Genomic DNA, 26402 nt, shown 5'->3' on the forward strand with positions numbered 1-26402 from the left:
GGGCATAAACTTGATTAGAACGGGTGACGCATGCTTACTTGTAAATGTGGAACGTTGTAATAACAGAGGCTGGTGAGTTCAAGATGTTTGCAAATGCTGATCAAAATGGTCTCTAACAGCCTGTGGGTATGACTAAAAGATTATGGGATTGAAGTGAATTTATTTAAAAAAAAACACAGTCGATGCTTCACTGTTACTCATTCCAAAGATCGAGAAAAAACAACTAAAGTTTTTCCAAATCTGCACGCTTTCTGTAAACTCTTCTGGTTTTTGGGATATTCTAATGGAGTGAGAATGTTATTTTTGAGCCTCCGCAACAGTCGAGGGAAAGTTCCACTTTGGACACTTTGATTACCGCAAACATAACGTTGGCCGAATGCTGACACGATGCTGGGATGACTGGAAATTGAAAAGTGTAAATAATCTATAAATATCTATAGTACTCATGCATGCAAGAAAAAAAATGGCTGAACACAGTTTTCCAACCTCCAATTCACTTGGTTGAACGCGCCAAAAGTTCTGATGGAATTGCCACTCACGAATGGCGGGTACAGGAAAGACTCTGTAGCAAGGAGAGGGGAATGGCTGTTGTGGGTTATTTTTGGTTGCCATTTGTTTTGATTTTTTTTCTGTAGTAACCAATTTATAGTTCTCACAAGTGCCTTTTTCCATTGTGTAATTTTCATTCAACCTCCAGAGAAAGTGAAAGGGTTTTTAGGTCGGGTTGTGTGTTTGCTTACACGTTTGATATAGCTTAGCAACAAGATTATGTCATCGGCATAGTCAGTTTAGACAGATATTGAGAAATATTTCAGCAGATGCAGCTGACAACACCTCCGTCCTGCCAGCGCTTCCCACTTACCGAACAGGACTTGTTAAATGCTACGACTATAACCAATGAACTCAGCACAAGCAGCTCAGCATGTGTGTGAATGTGTCTACACCTCGTTAGTGGATTCTCATGGCTATAAACCAGCAGACGGATCTTAAACTTAAGTGGCATCTCGCTTTCCCCCACTACCAATGATAACAAAGTACAGAAGATACTTTGCGTTCCAGCCGTTTCCACTCTTACAGACCTCTGGTGTGGAAACACCTCTCCTCTTCTTCCCCCAGACTAATTCACCTTGTCTAGTTTTTGTACAGCTTGCAGGCTGGGAAGTGCTCAAGGCCTCGGTGTTTAACTGCACCGCAACAAAAATCAAAAGTGTGTGTTCAAAATGCTGAAGGATAAGGGTTTGTCAACATTTCTGATGTTATGATTCCTAGATACAAAGAATTGCTTTGCAAAGGACCACCTTTCTAAAAAACAAGGCAGTTAAATTTTTTTTTGTTTAAATATACATTTACTGTGAAAATTAAAATGTTGTAAAATGTGGTAAATATTTAATTTGTATTAATTTAGCATTACAGTACGTTTACTCCGTTTTCCTTGTGTAAACCCAAAGATGAGCAAAAACTAGGGCTATCAACATAATAATAATTCCTATTTATAGGAATGCACAATTTTTGATGGTCACAGTATTTTTATTTTAATTGCATTTTGCTTGTTACCTCCCCCAGTTACATCTCACTCGTCCAGAAACCTATTCAACATGACTTAAAATATGGACCGACTGGGTGCAATTTCATCACACTGTGGCACAATTTGTGCTTTCAGAAAAGACAGAAACTTGATGCTGGAAACATCTGGACTGACAGTGATGTCTGGTAGTTACTTTACATGTCTGTAAGTTTGACCTTGACATGGGAGGGACTCTGGGGCCGGTTACCATGGTGACTCGGCTCATAGGTGTCAAGGAGTGAAGTCTGACAGCAGGAGTGTATGTATTTGTGTGGAGAGGAGAATCTGGCCGTTGGAATGTGGGCTTGTCGAGGCATAAGTCCAAACGGTGCACCTTACCACCGTGCTAAGACAGGTAATGTAACCCACATCCCATCCACATCTCTTTAATCCAGCCTGTCTCTCTTTCACTCTGCATCTAGCTGCGTTATCGCTCCCTCCTTCATCTCATCTGTCTTTCATGCTTTTGCGCTCTCACACCACTCTGCCTTCTCCACCTCCCTCACATTTTGTATCTCTCCATACGCACATTCCCTCTCACTCCCCCCGCACCGGTCTCAATTTCACTCCCATTCACAGCGATGTGGCCACATCCATGTTTTTGAATGAACGCAGATGCTCTTAAACATGAATAAGGAAATCTTGTGGTGTAACAGGAATTATCAGTCTGACCTTTCTTATGTTTTCACTGTAATAGTGAAAAGCAGATCCTTGCTGTCGTCTCCTTTCTCCTCACCTCTTCTACTCCACAATTGACTGACACTGACTGGACATTAGCAAGCAGGAGTTTAGAGAAGCAAAGAATGATGACTTTAACGCTGAGACTAGCTTTACATGTTTGAGTGTGATGCACAGATTTGGACAAGCCATAACAGAAAGGCAACAGGCCTATTTTTATCTCAGTGTCTACATATACACTGGCAGTATCCCTAAAAGAGAGTGGGCATGTTTGTATGTGTGAGGGATGCATTGGGATGCATTAAACCTGTAGTCACATGAAGGTGGAAAACGGTGGGACTGACAGTGTGGAAAAAAGCTATTTGTTTCAAAAAAGAGGTAAGAGTGACCAGAGAAAGAGTACCAGTCACTTTTCAGCTTTGTACAATGAACAGAATACGCACACGCACACACACACACAAACACACACACACTGATTTTCCCTGCATGTCTTTGCCTGGCACCATCGCACTCACAGGAAAGCCACTTACGTAAGACAGTCTGGGATATTCCTGCTCTGCTTTCAAGTTTTTGGCAAGGAGCCCACACACACACACACACACACACACACACACACACACACACACACAGAAACCCTGAAGGGTTCCCGTTCAGGGCACAGTTGCGGTGAAATGCACACTCTGGGCAGCCACACAAAGGCCAATAGGAAGACTAGGGAAAATGACAGCCCGTGTTTGTGTGTTTTGGGTACAGCGAGGTGGTAATGACTGGAAGGAGAAAAAAAAAAAAAGGACCAGGCCACCTCCACTGCATATTATGTCATACCACATGGGTAAATGTTCAGCAGAAACCTCCGAATGTCCACAGGACTCTGGAGCTGGAGGTTGTGGAGTATCCTTATTGTTCCACAAACAAAATCTCTGCAGATTTCAGTACCTCTTTTTACTCAAGGAAAGTGACTGAGAGCAGATGAGGTTTTATCAAATGGGAGGGAGAGAGTAGGGAAAATTATGAAAGAGAACAGGAAAGAGTAGAAACAGGACCAAGCTTACCAGAAACCTCCACAATATCTCCAGGCACAATGTCTCGAGCTTTGATCCTCTGGACGGCAGTGCGGTTCATGCGGTAGACTTTGCCCATCTCTGGCTCATATTCCTTCAGAGCCTCGATGGCATCCTCTGCATTTCGCTCCTGAGACCATACAAAACCATACAAAGGGATCAGCAAGGATGCACAGCCCGTACTTCATTTTGTTTCATTTATGCCATTGGTCTGATAAGGCTAAACAACAGTAGCCTACTCCTACAGGTTTCAAAATAAATGGTTATCTAGTTCTCTTGCTGTACATTTTAATGTTCTAATAAAAGCTTTAAAAAGATAGATAATAAAAATATAGAATTTGTAATATTCAAATGAATATAAAAAAAAATAATAATATGAATTAAAAAATATAATATAATTATATTAAAATGTATATTATAAATCAAATATTTTAAAAAAGAAAGTACTGGCCATCATATCGGTTGTCAGCCACAGAACTATCAGACAAAAGTTAGACGCATAGATGTATCATTAATATCAACAGTTCTAATAGGGTCTAACAGTCATACCACTTTTGCGAACATACACAACTTTTCCTCTTTAATTTATTTCCCGGAGTTCAGAAATGCGATTTCTAAATTCAAACAGAAGTCAAATATAGCATGACGAGGATTATAGGATTAATAGGATTACAATAATTAGGAAAATCTCTTAGCACTGTCAAAGCTGTCCACTGCTGTGTCCAGATACTGTGTTGTAAATGTAAATTACATGTCACATCCTTATGTATGCACTAATAAACAAATCTAAACGTGATGATCACTTGTCATGTCATGTTTAGGAACAGAAGACTGTAGTAGTAGTAGTAGCAGCAGTAGTAGTAGTAGTAAAGTATCTACTGCTAAAAAGTAGGACATCAAGCAGACTCACTCTTCGTAATCAAGAAGATAGATTTGATCATTAGTTGAAATTCTTTGTGGTCCTTCAGTTTCTCAGCCCACACACACACACCCACCTGCCAGACTCCAATGACTGCGTTGGCCACCAGAATGAGCAGGATGACAATAGGCTCCACGAAGGCTGTGGTCGACTCCTCCCCATCCTCAAACAGTGCCAACACCTAATGAACAAACAACATAAATTACTCCTACCTCATATTCAAAGCTCACTTCTGTTAAGGTTACTGAAATGAGAAGTCAAATATTCACAAATACCCTTAAAATTAAGAAATTTTTACTTATTTAGGAAGGACACATTGCATTGATCAAAAGTGTCAGTAAAGACATTTTAATGTTACAAATGATTATCTTTCTGAATACTGTAGATATGGCTTCTGAAAACTGAGTTGTCCATCACGGGATTAAATTACATTTCAAAATATATTCAAATAGAAAACAGTTTTTTAAAATTGTGATATTATTTCACAACATTACCGCTTTTACTTTACTTTTTCTTATCGAACTAATAAAGCCTTGGAGAGTGGACTTCTTTCTTAAACATAAAAAACATCTTCCGCTGGCACAGAAAGCAAAGTATTAAAACTAACAAACAACTGAAAATGTATTTTCTGTTGAACCCAGGATCTGACATTACCACTGCTAAATAAATAGCACAATAAACATCAGGCTCTGACTGTTATGAAACAAAATACTGGATCATCACTCCACACCCATTACAAATATTCCATTGAAATCATGCCATCAGGTACATGCCCCGGGCAGATACTGTATGTTGGAGTTCACGATGGGAGGCGTTTTTAGAAAAACCCAAGCTAAAATAAGCTAAAATGAATTTCATGCAATGTGCTTGTTCTGGAAACATATCAGTTGCGTTGCTGTTTATGCTGGGTCAGAGAGCTCTCAGATTTCATCAAAAATATCTTAATTTGTGTTCCAAAGATGAATGGAGGTCTTATGGGTTTGGAACTACATGAGGGTGGGTAATTTTAGACAGAATTTTAACTTTGGGGTGAACTACCCTTTAAAGTAAAAAATGAAAGGGAGGGATAGAGACTGGAAGAGTAGTGCAAGTGTTACAAAATTAAAGATAAGGGATGGGCTAAGTTGTATGGCCATGAATACACTAATAATTTTAGGAACTTCATGTACTTTTTTTTTTTGTTTTCCTGGTGTCCTCCATATTTTGTATTCATACAGCACTCACTCTCCTTCCACCTAATTCTAAGCAACTTAGATACAGATCAGTCATAGAGCAGTATGTCTTTAATGTTTCATTACAAACTGATGGGTCCCAAGCAGAGGCTTCTTTAAGTCACTGAGTAACCGTGAAATAAGATGGGCAGGCGAATGAAGGGGGAGTGAATGCAAAGACCAAAAATAGAAAAAATAAGAGAACAAAATGGGTGGAAAGATGACAATTATTGAAATATTGAGGAAAGCCACACAGATGAGTGGCTTAGAGTTTAGATCACAGAGCTCAGCTAAATCCTGTCAAATCATGGCTCTGGGCAACTTGTCTGACTGAGGTCTATTCACTTATAAATATCAGTAGACTGTAGATCCTCTCTGCATTCCCTCAAGTTTTTACACTTCAAACAGAATACAAATGGACTGACTAGATCGGTTCTGCTTGCAAACAATGGCAAACAAATCGCTATTAGTTTGAACATTTTTCAAAGACTTCAAAGCAACATCTTTTGTGTTCCACAGAGAAAAGTCAGTCATTTAGGTTCTAAAAGATATGCAGGGTAAGTATATGATGAAAAAAAAAAGACATTTTTGGGTGAACTATCCTTTTAAGATACCATGAAATCATTTACCTACAATTACAAGACAACTGAAAACTGTATTTGGATCAATTTGAGCCCACTGTGATCCAGATTTGAGGTTTAGGGGAGAGCGGGGTCGAAAGTAACGTGGGACGAAAGTAACAAAGTGGTTTTCTCAGAGCCTCTTATTGCATTTGCATTCCAAGCTATGACAGCATGTTCAACACGCAACCCTTGATGGAGCTGAGAAATATCACATGATTTCGTCATCGTTTTCCGCAGTTAGGTCCGTAAAACCTTTGTTTTCGAGTACAAAAAGTAAATTATTGAAGCGGTGATTTTTTTTAATTAGTCGTGTTGTTGTTTTTGTTTCATATGTCACAGTAATGATCAATCTACAGGTTATTTAGTGCTTTAACACATCCTAAAGTTTGCATTTTCAGAATTTCAGTATAAAAGTAAATCAGGTTTAAATGTCAGGAGTTTCTGTCGGGACGAAAGTAACGATTGTTACTTTTGTCCCGCTACAGTTACAAGAAGTATTTATTTTGTTCCGGTGCATGTTATACTGTAAATTTCTGTGTCTTGCATCATTTATTAAAATGTTTATGTCATATTATACCAAAAGAATATGTCAAGAGTGAAGGTCAGACAGACAGACAGAGGGTCTGGTTTTATCCAGATGTTTATGAGAGGCCTTTTCTGGACAAAGAGGAACATCACTCTCTGGACAGCTGCTAAATCACATTTACCTTAGTTATATTTAGGTTTTAGGCATACTTTACCTTTGAAACCTCCACCTAAGAATTTGCAGTGTTTCCAGATGTTTTAATGCACATTTTGAATTGATGCATAAAAACAACTGGATGGAAACATGAATAGGCCTACTGTTACATTATGTTTAGAATTTATGTAATTCAATTTTTATATTGTTCATTCTGTTGAAAAATGTTTTCTAAAAATACACTGAAATAAAAATATGTTTTAAAAAAAATCTAGTTTGTACAATTGGGTTTTGAGACATTTGATGAAACAAATTTAAAAGGAAAATATAAAAATTTAATTTAAATGTTTTTTTTGCAAAGATAAAAGACAAAATATGTTTGTAGTTACATATTAACAAGGTCATAGTCAGGTATACTTAATAAAAAAATAAGAGTAATAGAAAACAATCTAGCTTATATTGTTGTGTTACTTTTGACCCACCTGTGTGTTACTTTCGTCCCAACCGACTGGGTCAAAAGTAACAATGTGCAACTTAAGTCTAACTACATTTCTACAAAATACCACATGGTATTGACAGACCACACTTCCCAGTTACTGGCCACAGCAGAAATATATCTCTGTCTATAACATTATCTTTTAAAATTATTTTTTTCTGAAAAATGGTACTTTCGCCCCTGCTCTCCCCTATTTCGAGGTTTTAGAATCTGATGGCCTATACAAACTCCTAACTTCACATTTTTTTACGGAAAGTACTGTGAATACTATACCAAAAACATGAGTTAAAAGTTTTTATTGCATCACTAGCTAAAGGTTATTCACAGTGACCAAAATTTGACCTAAGGAAAGGTTTCTGATAATATATTTTCACGTTGAAGTGGTACCTAAATTTATAATTCTCACCCCAACCCTGGAAGCATTAAAACTCCTTCAAAACTGCTCCACTGAGAGGCTTTTCTCAAAACATCAAATTGAAGAGCCTCTAGGTGGGCATACTCTTTACCATTTAAATGCAGGAAGTCTATCCATTGTTCAAGTGACCTTTTCTCTGATGACGTGCAGTGCTGTGCTGAAGTCTCAAGTGTGAAAGATTCTCACTTTATATTGAGGTCTAATAGAAAATAGCTAAATGTCATTATACTGATGTAGAATCTGCCAGAGATCTTCTGAAGCCATGACTGATAATGCAGAGAGAGCTGTACACCAGAAATGCATGGACAAGATCTACACAAGAAGGATGTTAGAAACAGCTGACCTGAAAAATGAAAGATGACACAAAAGGAATGAAAAATTTCTCAGGACAGAAGCAATGCAGCTAGTTATCTGAAATTAAATGAAAATAGGCAACCAATTCGGGCGTCTTGGGACCAGCAGTCGCATGGCTGCACATTTAGATCTGTTTGTTTCTATCCAATAGCTCTCATTCCCAGCACATGCTGTTCTAGAATGAGTCAGGCTATCATACCCTCATAACACTTCACACACAAAAAAAAAAAAAAAAAAAAACTACATTTTTGCCTCTGCGGCTCCTCCATCACTTAGATACCGACAGGCTTTGTTCTCATAACATGCAAAAAAAAAATCAGGAAAGCTGAATGCTACAGATTTTAATATATTCAAAAATGCACACAAATGAGTTCCAAGCCTGGGCTGATCTCCCCGGAGTATTTCCATAGCACCATAGCATTTGTCCAGCACACAAACACACACAAGGCTTTCTGGGAGGTCTAATGCAATATTTTTTATCAGTTTCAAGTGTTCCACAGGACTCCAGTGGTCGGAAGACTGGTGCTCGCCTCATAGAATTTAACCACGGTTAAGACAATAAAAGTACGGATGAAAGACGCAATGATAGATGACACGAGCAGAGCTCCAAATGTTTATCTACTTGTAGACACTGAACGCAGATGTCTGGAAACCAAAAGCATGTACACAAAAACCACAGCAGTGTGTCTGACTGTCCGTTCCACTGCGGGTGAGCAAGAGCGTGTGCACACTTATGTTATATTGCTCTCACAGAACAGCGGGGGGGGGGGGGGGGGGGGGGGGGGGGTTCTGGAGTGGTTCGACCATGGCCCCTCTTGCTACAAGTCAGACGGAAAGTTCATAAAAAGGTAAATTCATGAAACCCAAAAATAAAAACAGACTGTGCTCACCAGTTTAATAAGTCAGAGTTTTAGAAAGTCTGGTGTGCTGCTCAACAGAACCACAGCAACACAATCATGACATAACAGCATAAGGATAGTTTATCTACTACTCAAGTCGAATCTACGCAAATCTGACTAGTTTAAAGACAGTAAGAAAAAGTCAGAAAGGATGCAATAAATTGATCAAAAGTGACAGATGTGTTTTAAATAAACATAATTTTTAATTAAATAAAAATTAATTATATTACAAATGCTACACTTTTCACTGTATTTCTGATCAAATGAATGAAGTCTTAATGAGCATTTAAGAGTTTCTTTAAAAAATATATTACTGAGCTCAAACCTTTAAAAGGTAGTACATTACAGGCATAACTTTAAAAAAAAATTCAGCCAACTGAGAGGGTGAGATGGCTGTTAGACTTTCAACACTACAAAAACACAAGATGATTTGTGTTTCTAAATTCATCCTATTTGCACCCTGTCTCGCAATGTTTTTTCTGCATCTTGCACCATGATCATTGCATTTTTAGGATGCATTTTTAGAACTTTGAAAAACTAATCATGATTGTTCTGTCCTACTGTATGCTCCATATCAAATGTTTGGTAAATCAGACCCTAAATGAGTCGTATTATACTGTGCTTCCTCAATTGTGTAGTCGATAATGAAAGTATGTAGTATTACACATATCTAATTCAAAGACTTATACCTGACGTAACACCATTGAGGTAAATTGCTATACCAATCTTGCAGGTGATAAACGTGCAGCGCTGAAGATGTTTTATTTCCAAGGCCTAACTGAAAAAATGATGAGTGCACATCTAGAATCTTTGAAGTTTTCTGACATGAATGATGAATGAATGATGCATTTATATGGTTTATAGACAAATGAGCTTTAACTTTAAGCCACCTCATTCATTTACCTGTGTTCTCTAGTGAAAGCACAAAACCCAGGTAAATGACCTTAAACCACACAAATGAGTCCTGGTGAGGGATTAACATATATCATTTGACTACAAAGAGAGATTTTAAAAACGAAAAGGTGTATCTCACTTAATCTCTCTTCAGTGCTTGGATTATTGACAATCATTTAGTGACATTTGAAGTTTGGCACACCAGAATACAAACTGGATGTGATAGATGGTGACGGCAAATTCATTCGGTCTCATTTTTTAGCATTACTTCACCAACTGCATGAACTATAACTGCTATAAAACTTATGGTGGGGTCCGACTATCATACTATTTATTGTGCTGGGAATAAAATACAATTTCTGAATCACATTCAAACCAGAAAGAAAGTCACTTACGAAAGACACGCAAGCTGCCAGCAGCAGAATCCTCACCAGGAGGTCCTCAAACTGCTCCACCACCAACTCCCACAGTGATTTACCTGTGAGAGAGACAAATATGAGAATGACAAACAGACCGATAGACAGACAAAATGTTAAAGTATTCGATGACAAGTGGGTGTCAAGTTAAACCACACAGCTGTAATGCAGTGCATGTGTTTGTGCATGTGTGCATAGTCTTAAAGTTTACCCCTCTCTAGTAAAACTGAATGACTGAGCCTGTGCTAACGGTGCAACCCATAAAGAGAGAGCAATAACAACATGATGGAAAGATCAATATTTACCTTCTTCGGCTGGGAGCTCTGTCAGTCAAAACACGGCAAGGCAATCCGTTGTTGAATGAGAGGCAGGGTACGAGGGAGAGAGAGAGAGAAAGAGTGGACAAAACAGAGGGTATTCTGTTAGAAAGGCCATACGGTAAAAACGTTTTTTAAACAGTTTCTTTTAAATCACACTGCATTGCCTGTGATAGTGCCAGTTGGCTTAATTTTTTGCCTGAATGTTAAATACAAAGAGACATGCAGTGCAATACTAAACCAGAAGATTACAGATTAGTGTAGACAATTATTGATTTAGGATTAATGGACTACTTCTCTCTGCAGAATAGATATGAGATTTTTGCAGTGTCTAAGCCATTCCCTGCAAAGATTCCTACTTTGCAAAACAAGCTGCAATACCTATGCAGCATCTAAAACTCACTTAATCTTTAAAAACACAAAAAGGTTGATTGTAGAAAAAAAGGGGCAGGGATGACATTATATCTCAAAATGATATAATTTTTCAATACTGTATACATTTTAATGTTGTGATGCCTAATACACTATCATAAAGTTGTGCACATCAACTTTTATGTCAAATTATGGTCTTTTATGTGACAAAATACTATAGAATTTTAATATCAGATATTTATCATTTATTGGCCAATAAAATTATCATCTTATACTGTAGATATGGGCCAGAATTATAATATCAGTGTATCCTCACTTATCACCAAAAAAAAAAAAAAAACTTCTACAGTGATGTAATAAAAACCATAACAGGTACATTCACAAACGGCTCACTAAATGCAAACCACAACCTTTGCACACAAAGAATATCATCTGGGATGGAAAATGTACAGATGGACCACCAACTGTGATGGCGTTTGCTTAGTGAATGTGCTTCCTTTCTCAAGGAGGGAGCATTTCATAATTAAAACAAACATTTCTGATATTGTACAAGAGTTATACGACATAGATGTGGCTCTGTGGCCTACACACTGCTGTTTAGTCAGTTCTAGAAGGTTCTCGAGTCAGAACGTGTGGGAGCCGAAGAGCATGTGGAGAGTGGGAGGGGGCGGAGCTTCACGGACCTCTCTCTTTCACACACACGCATCATAATTCCAACACAGATGCCCTCTTTGTTGAGGCTCTACTCTGAAATCTTGAGGATTCGCAGCCGTTTAGCATGCATGTCCGTCTGCGTGAGGAAAGATTGGCCTCATTAATAATCAGTTCAGACTGATTGCTGCTATAGGTGCAATTACGACACTCTATTAGAGCATCTGACTATTAAGTGCTTTCACCAACTATTCACAGCTGAAAAAATGTATGCAGAAGTGTAAAAGGACAGTTCGTTTCTGAGAGACTGTTCATTAATGGACCAAGAGAAAGCACAATGGAAAATCCTTGGAACCGACCCAAAAGATAGCGAGAGAAAATACAGGGTGTTCCTGAATTCCAACAAGCATGTGTTTGTGTGTACATGAGTCAAGTTTAGCCTTGCGTTGTGTGAATACTATCAGAAGTTTCCCTGCCATTCTGCTCAGAGTGAAAGCCTGAATACACCTCAGTTCTGATAACCAAGAAAAACCTGATTGCAGTTGCCTTTGTCTCTGACTCTGACTTATGGAAAGGGGGCTTTCCTGCCTTATTGAGACAAATATCTGATTCCTTTGATCTCTCATTCTTGATTAACACAATTTTTGTCTCACAAATCATACATTCTGGGAAAGGCTGGGAACAGGTCATTCAAGTCATGACGTCTTCATGGTTCTGCAGGTGGGAAGTGGAAACCAAGATGAAATTGGCTCATGGCAGAAGACCTGTAGCAGTGAAATTACACAGCAGTAAAGCATCAACATTCCCATTTCCATTTCACAAAAGGTGGCACACATCCAAACAGTCTTAACGCACACATTTGGCCCGACAATGACTGAATTTCCAGCAACACTTGGAAAAAATTGTACAGGGGAAAAATACAAGAAATCGTGACCAAATGTTTACTTAATAATGTTCGGTTTTATTCAGCTTTTTAACGGTCTGTCGTAAATGAACAAGATGAATGAGACTTATTCTGATGTAAAAGTGAATGAGAGGGAGGGAGAAAGGCATGAAAGAGTTTGTTCTGCTTTGAAGAACAGAGGAAATTCTTCTCTTCATCTTTCCTTAGGCTATGAGATCTGTCTGTACTATAGAGCCTGAGAATCTGCAGTCGAGAGCTCCGTCGGTGAGATATAAGTGCAGTGATGTACTTCAAATGCTCTGATATCTGTGAGTCATTCTTTTCTCTTTAGGGGCCCTGTGCATACATTACAGGAAGCAAGAATATTCTCATACAGTTTTTCTTGCTCTTCTGAATTCCCAGGTATAGAAGAACTAGCTGACCATATCAAATCTATTCAATTTTTTAAATTATAGAGACAAATAATTCTACTTTAAAATCACATATTTCATAATATTGTAGTGTAAACTTTCTGCTTCTGATTTCAGAATTATGTATTACATTTTTATTCCATTTAGAATTTTGTTTTGCAGCTCTGAAATATCTACTTAAGAATTTTGAGCTCTAAAATTTAGTATTTCAGATTGCCCCCTTCCCCGGATTTCACTGTAGAATTGTAGTTCAAAACTAGTTTGTATGAGGTTAGTATGATTTTTTTCTCTTTCTTTCTAAAAGATACAGTAGGAACTGTAATATTATGAAATGTTATTTTTTTGTTTTAATATACTTTAAAATTCAATTTACTCCTGTGAATTTTCAGAAGGCATTACTCCAGTCTTCAGTGTCACATTTCTTCAGAAATCATTCCCAATGCTGATTTTGTGATTGTGATTTTGTGAATTCTTTCTGCACTTTCATGTATTGAATTGCAAGTATGGAAACACTTTGGATTTTACACACTGCCAGGGAAACACGACTTAAACCGCATGCAAAGTAACATAGAACTTTAGCTAATTTCAGAAAGCATTTTTTTTCTACACATTTTGTTGAATTTTTGACTATTATATTCATGTGCAAGTTCAGGGTTTTGGTACTAGTTTCATGGTTTAAGACATTTTAAAATATGCAATGTGTACTGTATGTGTATGCTCCTGCAATAAAAATTCAGAAAGATGGGATGTTTTTGTTAATATGACTAATTTACAGTCTCTTTAAGGGTGTGATGAAGTATTTTCCATTGTCTAGTCTTTAATAAGCAGATAAAATCACAATAAATTGTAATATCGATTTGCAATAGTTATATAATTGCAATATACTCAATTATTGCAATATATATTGAATCGCCACACAAGTATCCGGATAGTATTGAATCGGCAGATTAGCGTATCGTCTCAGCCCTATTAAAAATATAATCAAACTATCTTATAGTATATCTGCTGTGTATTCAACATGACACTGACCTCAGTAATGTCAGTGACCATTTAATAAGCCAGTGTCACCTGGTCAGCTTATAACCGTGCAAGCATTTCTCTGATTCAGCTTCAGGCACCATTCTCTTCACAACATCAAAAGACTGCAGGTCTCTTTTTCTTAATCCTGAATCCTAAACCCAATGGCACAGTCTGCAGCGCATGCTTACTGTAGCGGCTTCAGCTCTAATTCAACATGATATTATGTAACAGGAATATGAACTCATCTGAAGTCTGTTGTGGAAAGTAATCACCTCGCAGAGCAGCAGCATGTTCCTCCAGTGGTATGGAAAAAGTGGGTGGCAGGATGAGGAGTAATGGCCCTGAGTTTCCTTCTCTTTCCAGCTGTGTGTGTGTGTGTGTGTGTGTGTGTGTGCGCGCATTTATCATGCTTTATCATGCTAGATCTAGGTGCAGGTTTCTGCTGATCTAGGTGCATTTTGCCTCGCACATATTAAGAAAATTGCTGACCATAAAACAGAGAACAAGAGTGAATCTGAATTCACAGACAGAAACTAACACGCTGTAGGCATTTCTGGGCCTGACCGTTGGCCTGAAAACAAACACAACCTTTGTGGGATGAAGGAGTGTGGGAAAGACAGAGAAAGAGAGGAGGATGGAAGGGATTCCCTGTTAGGGTGTGCCAAGGATTCCCTCAGAGTCATCTGGGCTGTGTCTGCTTGTCTGGCCCAGGCACATTCCTACATCATGACTTCACCCTGCCCTCATGCATAACACACACACACACACACACACACACAAGCTCGCTTTTGTTGTCACCCTTTAAATTCATCTTGCTCTACTTTTCCCCCCTGTTTTTTCAACTATCTTTCTCTCCCTCTCTTTCACTCCACAACCACACAGTAAGTGAAAACAAGTGGCAGTCTGTTTACACACCAGTCAGTGGGAGAGGGGACACACTTCCTGGAAACAGTTGCCAAAAACACACAGAGCCTGTAATGTCTGTACCCAGGGAAGTAGGTGGACAAGCAAGAGCATGGCAGCACACAGTAGGATGCAGTCAAAGTGTGACCCAGCTGAGCTCACAGCTAACCTGAACTTGTTTACTTCCTAAATTAAATGAGCCCAGTCTTACTACTGCATATGATTCCACGGTGCCATAAAATCTTGTTCAACAAATCTTTTGACAAAAACTTCAAAACAAAAAAAGGGGGGGGGGGGGGCGACTTAATAATAACCATTAATAATCACAACCTATTATGTTTCAATTCCACTGATTATAAACACATTGAAACAAAAGAAGCAACATATCCTTTCTTGCTTATTGTAAGAGCATATCAAAACAGAAAAAAAAATGTAGGGCAGAGACTTTGAGGTTGAGCTCTGCACTGAAAAACAGAGGCAAAATAAAGACTTATGATATATTAAACATTACAAGGTCAAAATTAAATAAACAAACAAACATAAGCATGGATGAATTTGTTCACAATATATTGAGTAAAATATATTAAAGTGAAATGTAATTATAGTTTTAATTAGTTTTATGTTATGGACAAAATTAAAATTCTATACTATGTGCATCTAAAAAAAACTAAATAAAAATCTAATAGATTATTGCCCCAAGTGAATGTAGGCATCACATTGCAGTATGAAAAAAATATATAGCCTGTTTTAAGACTTTTTAGTGCCTTTGAAGAGTACCTATAAGTAAGCATTAGATGACAGCAAGAGTCATTTAAATGTAAAAATAGAAGAAAATGAGCATGAACAATTATGTATCCAATATGAACCATACTGGTTAAAAATGATCCACCACCGATGAAAATCTCTATCCTATTCACTTATATAGACTGTATTCTGGTCTCTAAATCCAAGTCATGACCATCCTTTAAATATGCCTTATTTAAATTTGCCTTATTTATCATACACCAGACAAAGACCAGATTGCTCAGAAAAGCACACAACCCTTCAACATGGCGAATGAATTAAAGTACATAAAGTCCATTGCTCAAATACTGCAATACAAGCCAATGTTTAATATTCGAGGTTAGGGATTTATTACATTTATTCAAATATGTATATAAACATTATGGGATGCAAAATTTGTTGTATGTTTCAAATCTACTTTTTCTGTTTCTGTCAGTTTCTGTCTCTTTCAACCATAAAAACATGAAGTTTTAAGAGTAGTTGCCATGACCACCTGGCTCGTGGACATGGCTGGAACAGCATCTCTCTGTCAACGTTCACCCAAAATAAATGTTACACAACATAAATCCTACTCTAGATTTACACGCACTTCAATTAACACAAAAACACCCTACTACTCTAAATCAGAAGTGACTCAATACATAAAGACGCTGTTTGAATTCATGCGAACAAGTCTTATGATCAATGTACTGTGTGTTGAAGGCAGAAAATAATTCCTTGCTTCAAGGTCCATTTGCAAAGCAGGCATTAAAACAGAAGTTCCAAGCCTAACTTGGAAGGAATTCTAATGCAGTCGTGCTGGAGTTATTGACTACTGCTAAATATAGTCACAGTGGAAACTACTATGAAAAGACACTGTAAAGTCAATGAAAGTTTAGCCTTACTGTTGATCATTTTGAATGAAAATCACTGATAATCCACTCATGTGATTTGTACGACTGCAGGATAATGTGTACATACAGAAAACATTTCTAAACACTTGAGGAGTAAACATGCTAATTATTAAGTTTAACTTCAAATTGAGGGTCAAAATGCCGGGAAAACCTTTACAGTACAGTGATTAAAGAGGTTGCCAGGTCATTCTTGGTTTCTTGTGAGCTCCAGTATTTGTATCACCACTGAAAGTCGCTACTCATTTGCATGAAGAACTCTGCTCAACATGTTGCATCGCATACGGTTGCTTTAACTCACACTGCCAGACAGACATAGCCAACTCTCACTGAAAATAAGAAGTCACTTTGCCACTGTATGTATGGTTGCCTCATTAGCATAAGCATTCTAGTAACAATCATGCACAATACTTGGTACTTTATGAGGTTGGGATGCAGAGTATCAAGTTATTGGAAAATAAATTATGAGTAGGGATGCACCGGTTGACCGGCCATAAATCGGAACCGGACGGTTTTTAGTTAAAATACGCGATCGGCAATCGGCCAGTTTTTGGTCTTTTTTCGGACGATTTTTCGAGTAACCTATACGATTTTTCCAGAAGTGCGCCCGCATGCACAGACTACATTGTAATCATTTGCTATGTCATTTGTGTGGAAGTATTTCGAAATCTGTGTGCAGGAACACAGGCAGCTGTTAAGCACTGGAAGTGCAGAGCTACATGTCTGTGGCACAGATAGGAGAAAGTTATCAGCCGTTGTTGTACTGGCGCACAAAATAAGAGTCCCTTTCCTGCTCACTGAGGCTGCGCGAGCGTACTGTACCTGTCCGTGCCCTGCACAAGTGGAGACAGTGAAGGGATGTTCAGCTCAACTTCTCGCGTGTTGGAAGAGAAACGAAACGGACTAAACTGTGACAAAACTTAAATGTTTTTTTTTTTTTGTAAAGTAGAACTTGCATACACATTTGAAAAGCCAGAAGTAAACGTCAGTTCTGTATAGGATGATTATTTTTTATTTTACCTTAAAATTACATCGACTTAATTTGATTTAAAAATCACCTGCTGTATCACACTGAAAAAAAAAGTGTTTCATTCATCCAGTTAAAAAATTTTAGGGTAATGATTCACATCTATATTTTTTACTTGAGACAATAGTTATTTATTTTTCATTGGCTCAAGTAATAAATATGTGAATCATTACCCTATTTTTTATTTTATTTGGATGAATGAAACACTTTGCATATTGTTTTATTCGCACAAACAAAACATTTTGGAATAATGTATTTATATAGCATACTTTTATTTAGTCTCACTGGTAAATACCTTTTTTTTTATTTAAAACCAAATTTAAAAACTAAAATACTGAATGCTGATTAAGAAACCTCTTATTGAATGTGTGTTGATTGTGTTGTTTGGACTGTAGAACTATGCAGTTGTTGCCTTTAATTTCACATGGTTACAGTTAATCTTTTAATTTTATGCCAGTTCTATGTAGTTTCAACCCAATTCAAATACAAAAGCTAAATGCTGATGTCTGTACCATCAATGTTTGTATTAATGCAATTGCAAATCGGTATCGGAATCGACCAGTTTGCTTGTAAGAAAATCGGTATCGGAATCGGCCATGAAAAATCATGATCGTACATCCCTAATTATGAGTGATGAATACAGGGATGTAACTATTTGGCTCATTACAAAAAAGACGGAAATAAAGAACGATACACAAAAAAAATTCTGATTATAAGGCCAATTTGCTAATTTTCCTTAATTTTATGAGAAGATCACTAATCTCTGGAATAAGACATAAGCAAAAGGTTTCTGTTTACAGTTCATAGTGATTTAAATAATACCCAGTTATATAAACAGTTACTTTAAATTAATGTTATTAATTATACCTCAAAGTCATTCAAGCACACCTGGAGTACATGCATAACTTTTTTCACACTGACAAATTTTACATTTCATATTTAACATTATTTAATTGCCTATTTCACAGCCAGCTTAAAGCATTGTTATTGGCTGTCTGAGGTGTTACGTAACAATACTATTTCTCTCTGAAGGGGAAGCTCTGGTCTCACACAAAGTTTCCACTGACACTGTACAGCAACCCTACATGCATCACTCACAGTGATCCTCAGTTTTAACAGAACAACATTCACATCTGCAACACGCATACACACATAACGTAAATCATTTCTCACTCAGAGAAATGTTTTTCGGATGTTCCCATTCAAAAACACAGCAGTTACCAGCAACAGCGAACACGAAGTTCACAAAAAAACAAAAATGTGAGAACAGCCAACAAGCCAGTGGACTGCCTGAACGACTAGCTGACTAATGGGTTTTAAAGGGGTAGTTTACCCAAAAATTTAAAATTCTGTCATAATTTACTCACTCTAAATGTTGTTCCAAAACATGCACTTACGCTCATTTATGTACAGCAGACAGACAAACGGGAACACACACAATTTTCTCTTGCAAGTGCATGCATAACATGAAAGAAAATAGAAATTATTAAGATTAATAAAAACACTACACTCATACAGGCTGAGTCAAATGAGCGGTTTGCCACAAGGACGTGATGCTGTGAGCAGAAGTGGGAGATGAGAATGAGAGCTGAGTGACAAGATAGAAGCAGATCACAAACACACAGACACGCACACACAAGATGTGCTAATGATAACGCTGCAGCCTCAGTTTACTTCCTTTTCTCAAACAAGCAAGAAATAAATTAATAAATTAATTAAAATTGATAGCTATTAGCTATGCATGTTTAAAAGCAGAATTGAAGTGGTCAAATTTGAACTTGAAAAACATTAAAGATGGCTTTAGATGTAATGCTAATAGAAGTATTGGAAAATGCACCGCTTGCAGAGATGGCAGAGGACGTTTTCTGTGGTTTTCACTAGCTGATGATATTTTCTTGTGGTTATGCTAATACATTTGGCCTATAGAAAATGCTTAAGTGTGCTTAGGTTTGTTGAAACAGTTCATTATGAACTAAAAAAACTTAGTGGTCAATGTATGAGGCCTTTCTTGATGTGACAGGATGTCAAACGTTACAGTATAAAATGTTTGGGATCAGTATGATTTTTTTAAGAAATGTATTTACCCAACAAAGATTCATGATTAAAGAGATACTCCACCTCAAAATGAAAATTTTGTAATTAATCACTTACCCCCCATGTCATTCCAAACCCGTAAAAGCTTTGTTCGTCTTTGGAACACAAAGATATTTTGGATGACAACCGGGAGGCTTGTGACTGTCCCATTGACAGCCAAGAAAAATACACTGTCAGAGTCCAGAAAAGTATGAAAGACATCGTCAGAATAGTCCAATTGCCATCAATGGTTCAACCGTAATGTTATGAAGCAACGAGAATACTTTTTGTGCGTGAAGAAAACAAAAATAACGACTTTATTCAACAATTCATCTCCCCTGAGTCTCCTCATCACCGATGTCTTTCACACTTTTCTGGACTTTGACAGTGTAATTTATTTGGCAGTTAATAGGACAGTCTCCCGATTTTCATCCAAAATATCTTCAATTGTGTTCCGAAGATGAACAAAGCTTTTACGGGTTCGGAACAACATGGGGGCAAGTGATTATTGATAAAATTTTCATTTTGGTGTGGAGTATCACTTTAAACCAGGGCTTGAAAACGAAAAAAAAAAATTCAATCGGTTCACTCCGAGCAGAATCGATATTTTAACGTTTCTGTTCTGCGTTCCTCTGATATTATTACTGTTCCGAAACCGGTTCAGGTGGAAGAAATACCGGTTAATAACGTTATTTTTTTAAAACAATATTATTTGCCTAATAATAATAATAATAATATTATAATAATAATAAAGTATAGCATTTTCTTTACTCAAAAAGAAAAGGAAAAAATAGATATTTAATCCTTGGTCACAGCCAATAGGCTACAGCATCATCATCTCTAGATTTTGGCCAAATATTAAAAATGTTTGCTGCATTGTTAAAAGAAAAAAAAAACATTATAAGATTGCGTTTTGAGAGTAAGAAAAAAAAAGTCGCGGCTCACGTCTCATTTTATTAGCCCTATTTCTTCCGAAATAATAAAGGCTAAAATGCCTGTAGTCTAAAGCAAAATTTTAAAAACATTATAAAAACAGTTATTAGTTTAGGCTATAAAAACGTCAATCTAAAAACAAATTAAGGTGAAGCTGATGCCTACCTCTCTTTCGGCACAAATCCAAATGTTTCCATGTTCCTGACGTATCTGGATGCTATTTAATATAAAGAATATAGAATAATAGTAAATGTATAATAAGTAACGCTGTATATGCGTCCGAAAGTTGGACTCCAAATTTCATTCTAAGAATTATTTTGAGGTTAATATAGCAAATGAAAACTGTTCAGCTTCCGGGAAATTTGAGAAGCTCCGCTAGGCTATTTTAGTTCCCCTCACTCAACAACAAAATAATTTCAATTAACAGTATTTAGAAAAGAACAAGAATTAAAAATATAAGAAGCTATAGCAATATTAACGACAAAATAAAACTAATTAATTTAGGCTAAAACGAAAGTTACACCACCGGTCTCATTCGAAACAAAATCAAAGTTTCCGTATTCGCGATGTATTTGAATGACTAATGATTATACAAAATAGCCTAGTGTTTATTATACCCTGATGTTTGTAAACATTTTGTGTCTGCATTAGGGGTGCACGATTTTGAGAAAAAACCTAATTGCGGTTTTTCTGACAAATATTGCGATCGATTTTTGCGTTCAATACTTTTAAGTGCATAAAACCTAAAATTATGAATAAAATATGTTGTTACTTTTACGACACAGAGGGTTAAATAAACTACATACATAGTTATTGAGGTAATGAGATTGTTTGATCCTTCGTGATTATTAAATACCTGAATCTAAATACCAAAGAATAAGACATAATGGAAATGAACTTAACCACTTGGTCATTTATTTTTAAATTTAACAATCTTAAACACTGAAAAATAGAAAATGAATTCTTATTAGATTTAGATTTACAATTATAAAAACAAAATAATTCTGTAGTCCACTGCCATTTACTGAACATGAAACTGTTATATTGCACAGTGCACACACATTTTAAAATAACTGAGACTGTATTCAGGGGAATCATTTCTTTTGCGATATAACGTGTTATAGCCGTCGTGATTTCAATGTGCCTTCTTGAGGACTTTTCATATGGCGTAACAGAAGCGAATGCAGTTTTAATGCTTGGTTGCTTACTTTTTCCATGGCTAGTCGTGGCTTCGTCTTCATCCACATTTTTTGTGCATGCATCATATTGCTGCAGGAATGCGAGATTCGACCATTTTGATTGGCTAATAGGTTTGTCACTCAAATGTCAGAGGCGGGGGAAAAACCTCAGACTCCTGAGGTTAGGTTATTGCGGGAGTTAAAACCTCAATATCGATGCGATAAAGGTTAATCGTGCAGCCCTAGTCTGCATTGTCTATTTCTGAATGAAATAAAAAAAAATTCCTCTCTAAAAAACGTATAGGCTACACAAGTTTTCTCTCTCTCTCTCTGTCTCTCTCTCTCTATCTCTCTGTCTCTCTCTCTCTCTATATATATATATATATATATACGCATAGCATATTTTAACCATGCAGCAAACCTTTTTAAATATTTTGATAATTTACTGAAAATAAATAAATGACTTTTTAAACTGTTTAACTTATTATTAATCGGTCAAAATTAGCTGATACAGTTTGCTGCATTCATATGTGCACTCAGAAACCGGTGACTGTGAACAAATCAGCAGAGCTTGTACGAGCTTTTGTCATTGCTGAATCTTTCTCAGACATTTCCAAATGTCAAAATTGGTTAGCGCATCTATCTGTGCATGATGGTGTCCAATGCCCCCGGTGAGTGGAGCTTCTCAAAGTTGGGAATAATCAAAGGAGAGCTGCGGTCCTCAGCTGGGCAGGAAAGGCTAAGCATGCTGGCGCTTGACTGTTGAATGCACATGCACCAATGCCGAGAAAAAAAGGCCCTTTTTGCGCTGCGTCATCAGGCCTAATTTGGTTTTAATCCGGCCCTGAAGGCGGTTCATTGTCATTGAGACTCTCCTATGATGAGTTCTCAGCTGAGCGGACATTTCACTTGTTGGCTTCAGAGTCATATTTGCATATGCCGGAGTCTACTGGAATTCGTGATTGGTTGACAGCAAATTTCAAATATTAAATGGAACGATAAAATAATGTTATTAACCGGTTATTGGCCATTTCAAATTTTCGATTCTGTTCGGAACTATAAAATTTGATTTAGTTATTGGTTCTGTTCCTGTCAAAATTTCGTTCGTTTCCGGTTTTCGTTTTCGTTCCTTGAACCGGTTCGGAGCCCTGCTTTAAACTGTTTAAAAGTAAAAGCAAACACTTTTACATTGTTACAAAATAATGATTTCAAATAAATTCTGTTATTTTAAAATAGAAAAATATTTCACAATATAACCATTATAACTATTTTTGATTACATTAATGCAGCCTTCAAGACAAAAACAACAAAAAATCTTGCTGACCCCAAAATTATGAAAGGTAGTGTACTGTATACTATGACAGAAGGCCTACAGAAGTTACAACTGCTGTTTTCATGAGGACAACCACATAGAGAACTGAGAAATCGTGACAATAATACACTTCAAACTTCTTATAGCTTAACTTGGATCATGACTTTGGCATTTTAAAAACATTCAACAACAAAAAAATTCTGAATCAAACCCACAGTACAACTGTTAGTAGGCTTTAAGAGTAATAGGTTGTATGAGTGTTAAGTATTTTATTATTCTGGTCTGGTGAAACTGGGGAGTTCTGACAAGGAGGAAACAAAACCATCCAAGCCTAAGCTTCACACAGATGATATGCCATACCATACAAATGCAACTATTTGAAAGCATATCCATTACAGGGCATTTTGAGAGAGAGGGAGACAAAAGAGCAGTAAAATGAGGCCTCAGGTAAGTGTGTGTCTTTCTGGTGTTTACATGCCAGCCAGTTGTGTGTGTGTGTGTGTGTGTGTGTGTGTGTGTGTGTGTCTGTGTGCGTGTACAGCAGCAGTCATCTACCCATGCCAACTGCCTGAATGACATACAAAAACACATGCATGTGCACAATCGCATGCAAAAAGCTCTTCAGCAAGGCGCGCAAAACTCTGCACCACAAAGAACAAAACACCAAACATCCTCTTATAGAGAGTCCTTAGATCGCAGCTGTAAGTGAGAAAGCTGCATCTTCCACACACACACACACACACACACACACACACACACACACACACACACACACACACAAACACAATATCTGTTTTAGCACTGTTGGACATTACAGTGTTTAGTATCTACTATGAGTTTTAAAGATAAACAAAAAAACTGGACAGTCCTCAAAAGCAAATCATAAAGACATGTCATTTCAAACACAGTTTGACCGCTAATTTCAACTAAAGCAAATCTGGACCTCTCTTCTCCCTACCACAATAACTCTGTGGGAAGCACATACCTAGCCAGCAGAAATTTAATTTAACACCAGAGGGTTCAGTCCACCACAATTACAACAGTATCTAACCACTGGCCTCCTTTTGCACTCAGGTGAAATACATGCTAGAGATGACCTCAATTCAGCACAACCAAAAACCGAGCAGTATAGTATCTTCTGTACTGATTGTTCACCCTACTTAGTGTTAAACAGAGCATTTATGATGGTTAATGAAGACTTGTTCCCTCATTTTGAGACTCTAACTATGGAAGTATTCGTAATGTTACAAAAAAAATACTGAATGAAGAGAGAGGCTGAATATGCAGTCACAGAGTTCCTTGACCTACAGTATACAGATCAGGATAATGTCTAAACATCTCCTAGTCTGGTCACAGGTTCTGTCACTATTCTCTAATTTCAACCTAATTATTTTCTTTGTTTTGTTTTCAGATGCCCCTTTTCCATACAATGAATGTGAATGGTGACTAGTAAAAGTAGTCCAGGTTGCTTGTAAGTCATTGACAACCTGTTGTCTAAATTTGTTACATAGGCTGATGTAATATTTTAAAGGGGTCATTGGATACCCATTTTCCACAAGTTGATATGATCCTTTAGGGTCTTAAAGAAAAGTCTAGAACATACTTTGGTTAAAATTTCTCAATGGTAGTGTAAAACAACACCCTTTTTACATGTCTCTTTAAATGCAAAGGAGCTCCACTCACCCCGCCCCTCTCTTCTGTGGGGTGAACAGCCATTCTCATGAGACTGTTTACTTGAGCCTCATTTAGCCATGGAACTTGCTAGCTAGAACATTAATAGGAAAGGTGATTTGCAAAGATTCATAAAAGAACCTTATACTCACTTCTTCTGTAGGTGAAGCTGGATCATAAATGATTTGCGCAAACATAGATGCATTTACGTTGATTGGGACTGGGGCGCATTCCCTTCAAAAACAAAAGAAATCCTCTGCATCTTCAGTGGATCAGATGTCGGGAGTAAATGACGAATGCTATGTTCATAATTACATCCAACAACAAAAGACATCAATCGCAAAGTGATTTCAAAACAATGGCGGACTGTTCACAGCTCACTCAGGGCAGGTCTGTGCTAAAATGCCAGTGTCAATCAACAATCGTGGGAGGGGCCTGGGTCTGTGTGACATCACACAGCCAAGAAGCTGAGAACGGCTTGATTTGAGAAAGGGTATATTATTTATAAGGATAAAAAAATGTTTTAAAACCTGGTGCATTTTTATCATTAAAGGGTGGATGTGTACAAACACTGCCAACACACATTTATGTTCAAACAACATGTAAAAGTGAATTTATCATCCGATGAGCCCTTTAAATAATAATGTTTTAAATCAATTAAGACAACTGATCATATTTTCATGAATACTTTTTGAGAACTGCTCTCTCTCACTTAAAACAAAATTGACTAATATTTATATCCTCTAAAGTTGGCATGAAATGAAAACTGAAACTATCCATTTTGTAAATAAATGTTATACTGTAGATTAGAAATATCAGGTCTAATTTTGGTCTTTTTACAATTTAAAAACATTTACAATCTATTTCTGTTTAACTGCAGCTAGAATTCTATTCAAATATTCAGACATTTACTTCCAGCACTGTGGCACTTGTATATCTGCTACGGTTGGGATGGGCGATATATCGCATGCGATTATCACGCGCATTTCGTCAGTAAAGCCGGTTCCCTGATTACCGCTAAATCACCATCACCTGCTTTCAAATGGAGCGCCATTTAATAGAACTGTAGTTCGCTGACAAGCTACGCAATATCGCGATATCAATTCATCTGCGATAATGAACGTGATATTGCGTAGCTTGATTTAGCAATGTGTAATATTTACAACTATCTATTTACAGAAATGCTATATAATATACATAACTATGTTTTCAGATTTGTATAAAGGCCTTACTTAATGAAATATAAGTAAGTATGTTTTATTACCTCAGATTGAGCAATTTTTATATACATACACTGCGGGTCCCCTTACATGGAAGTCGCCACTATTTGTCTTAAGTAGCCCTAAACGGTCAAACTGCTCTACAGAGCACGTTTCGTCACTTTGTTGTTCTTACGAATAAAACACAGACACAATGAATAACAAGTACATTAACATTTGCAATTACATTGATTTATTGAATAATTAAGTAAATATAATTCCTTAATTTACCTTTTTAAAGTAATCTCATTGCTCTCTGCTGTCTTTAACAACAACAACATCTTTACTTGTGTCGGCTACCGTAGCTTCTCTAAAGGTAGTGGTGAGCGGGGGATTGAGCAAACCTCACCGCTAGACATCGCTATAATTTACACACTGCACCTTTAACGTTAAAAATAGTTATTAAGTGCAATAAGTTGCAGAAAACAACTCTTTGCTGTCTCATCTTGCTGTCTGACTCACACCTGAAGCATGCAGAATTTCAAAGAAG

The 26402-nt window shown here is 37.1% G+C and overlaps 1 protein-coding gene across 4 annotated transcripts in view; it reads right to left on the reverse strand.

The window, feature by feature from the left end:
• LOC132141304 (sarcoplasmic/endoplasmic reticulum calcium ATPase 1-like) overlaps positions 1–26402 on the reverse strand; it is a 58951-nt gene that overhangs the window by 28027 nt on the left and 4522 nt on the right. For all 4 annotated transcript variants that reach the window (XM_059550708.1, XM_059550707.1, XM_059550706.1 and 1 more), the window contains exons 2-5: positions 10515–10532; positions 10189–10271; positions 4299–4403; positions 3295–3433 (exon numbers count right to left, since the gene is read on the reverse strand). In XM_059550708.1, the coding sequence (XP_059406691.1) occupies positions 3295–3433; positions 4299–4403; positions 10189–10271; positions 10515–10532 (345 nt within the window). The remainder of the gene's footprint in view (positions 1–3294; positions 3434–4298; positions 4404–10188; positions 10272–10514; positions 10533–26402) is intronic.

This window comes from Carassius carassius, chromosome 5 (genome assembly GCF_963082965.1).
Source record: "Carassius carassius chromosome 5, fCarCar2.1, whole genome shotgun sequence".
NCBI lineage: Eukaryota > Metazoa > Chordata > Actinopteri > Cypriniformes > Cyprinidae > Carassius > Carassius carassius.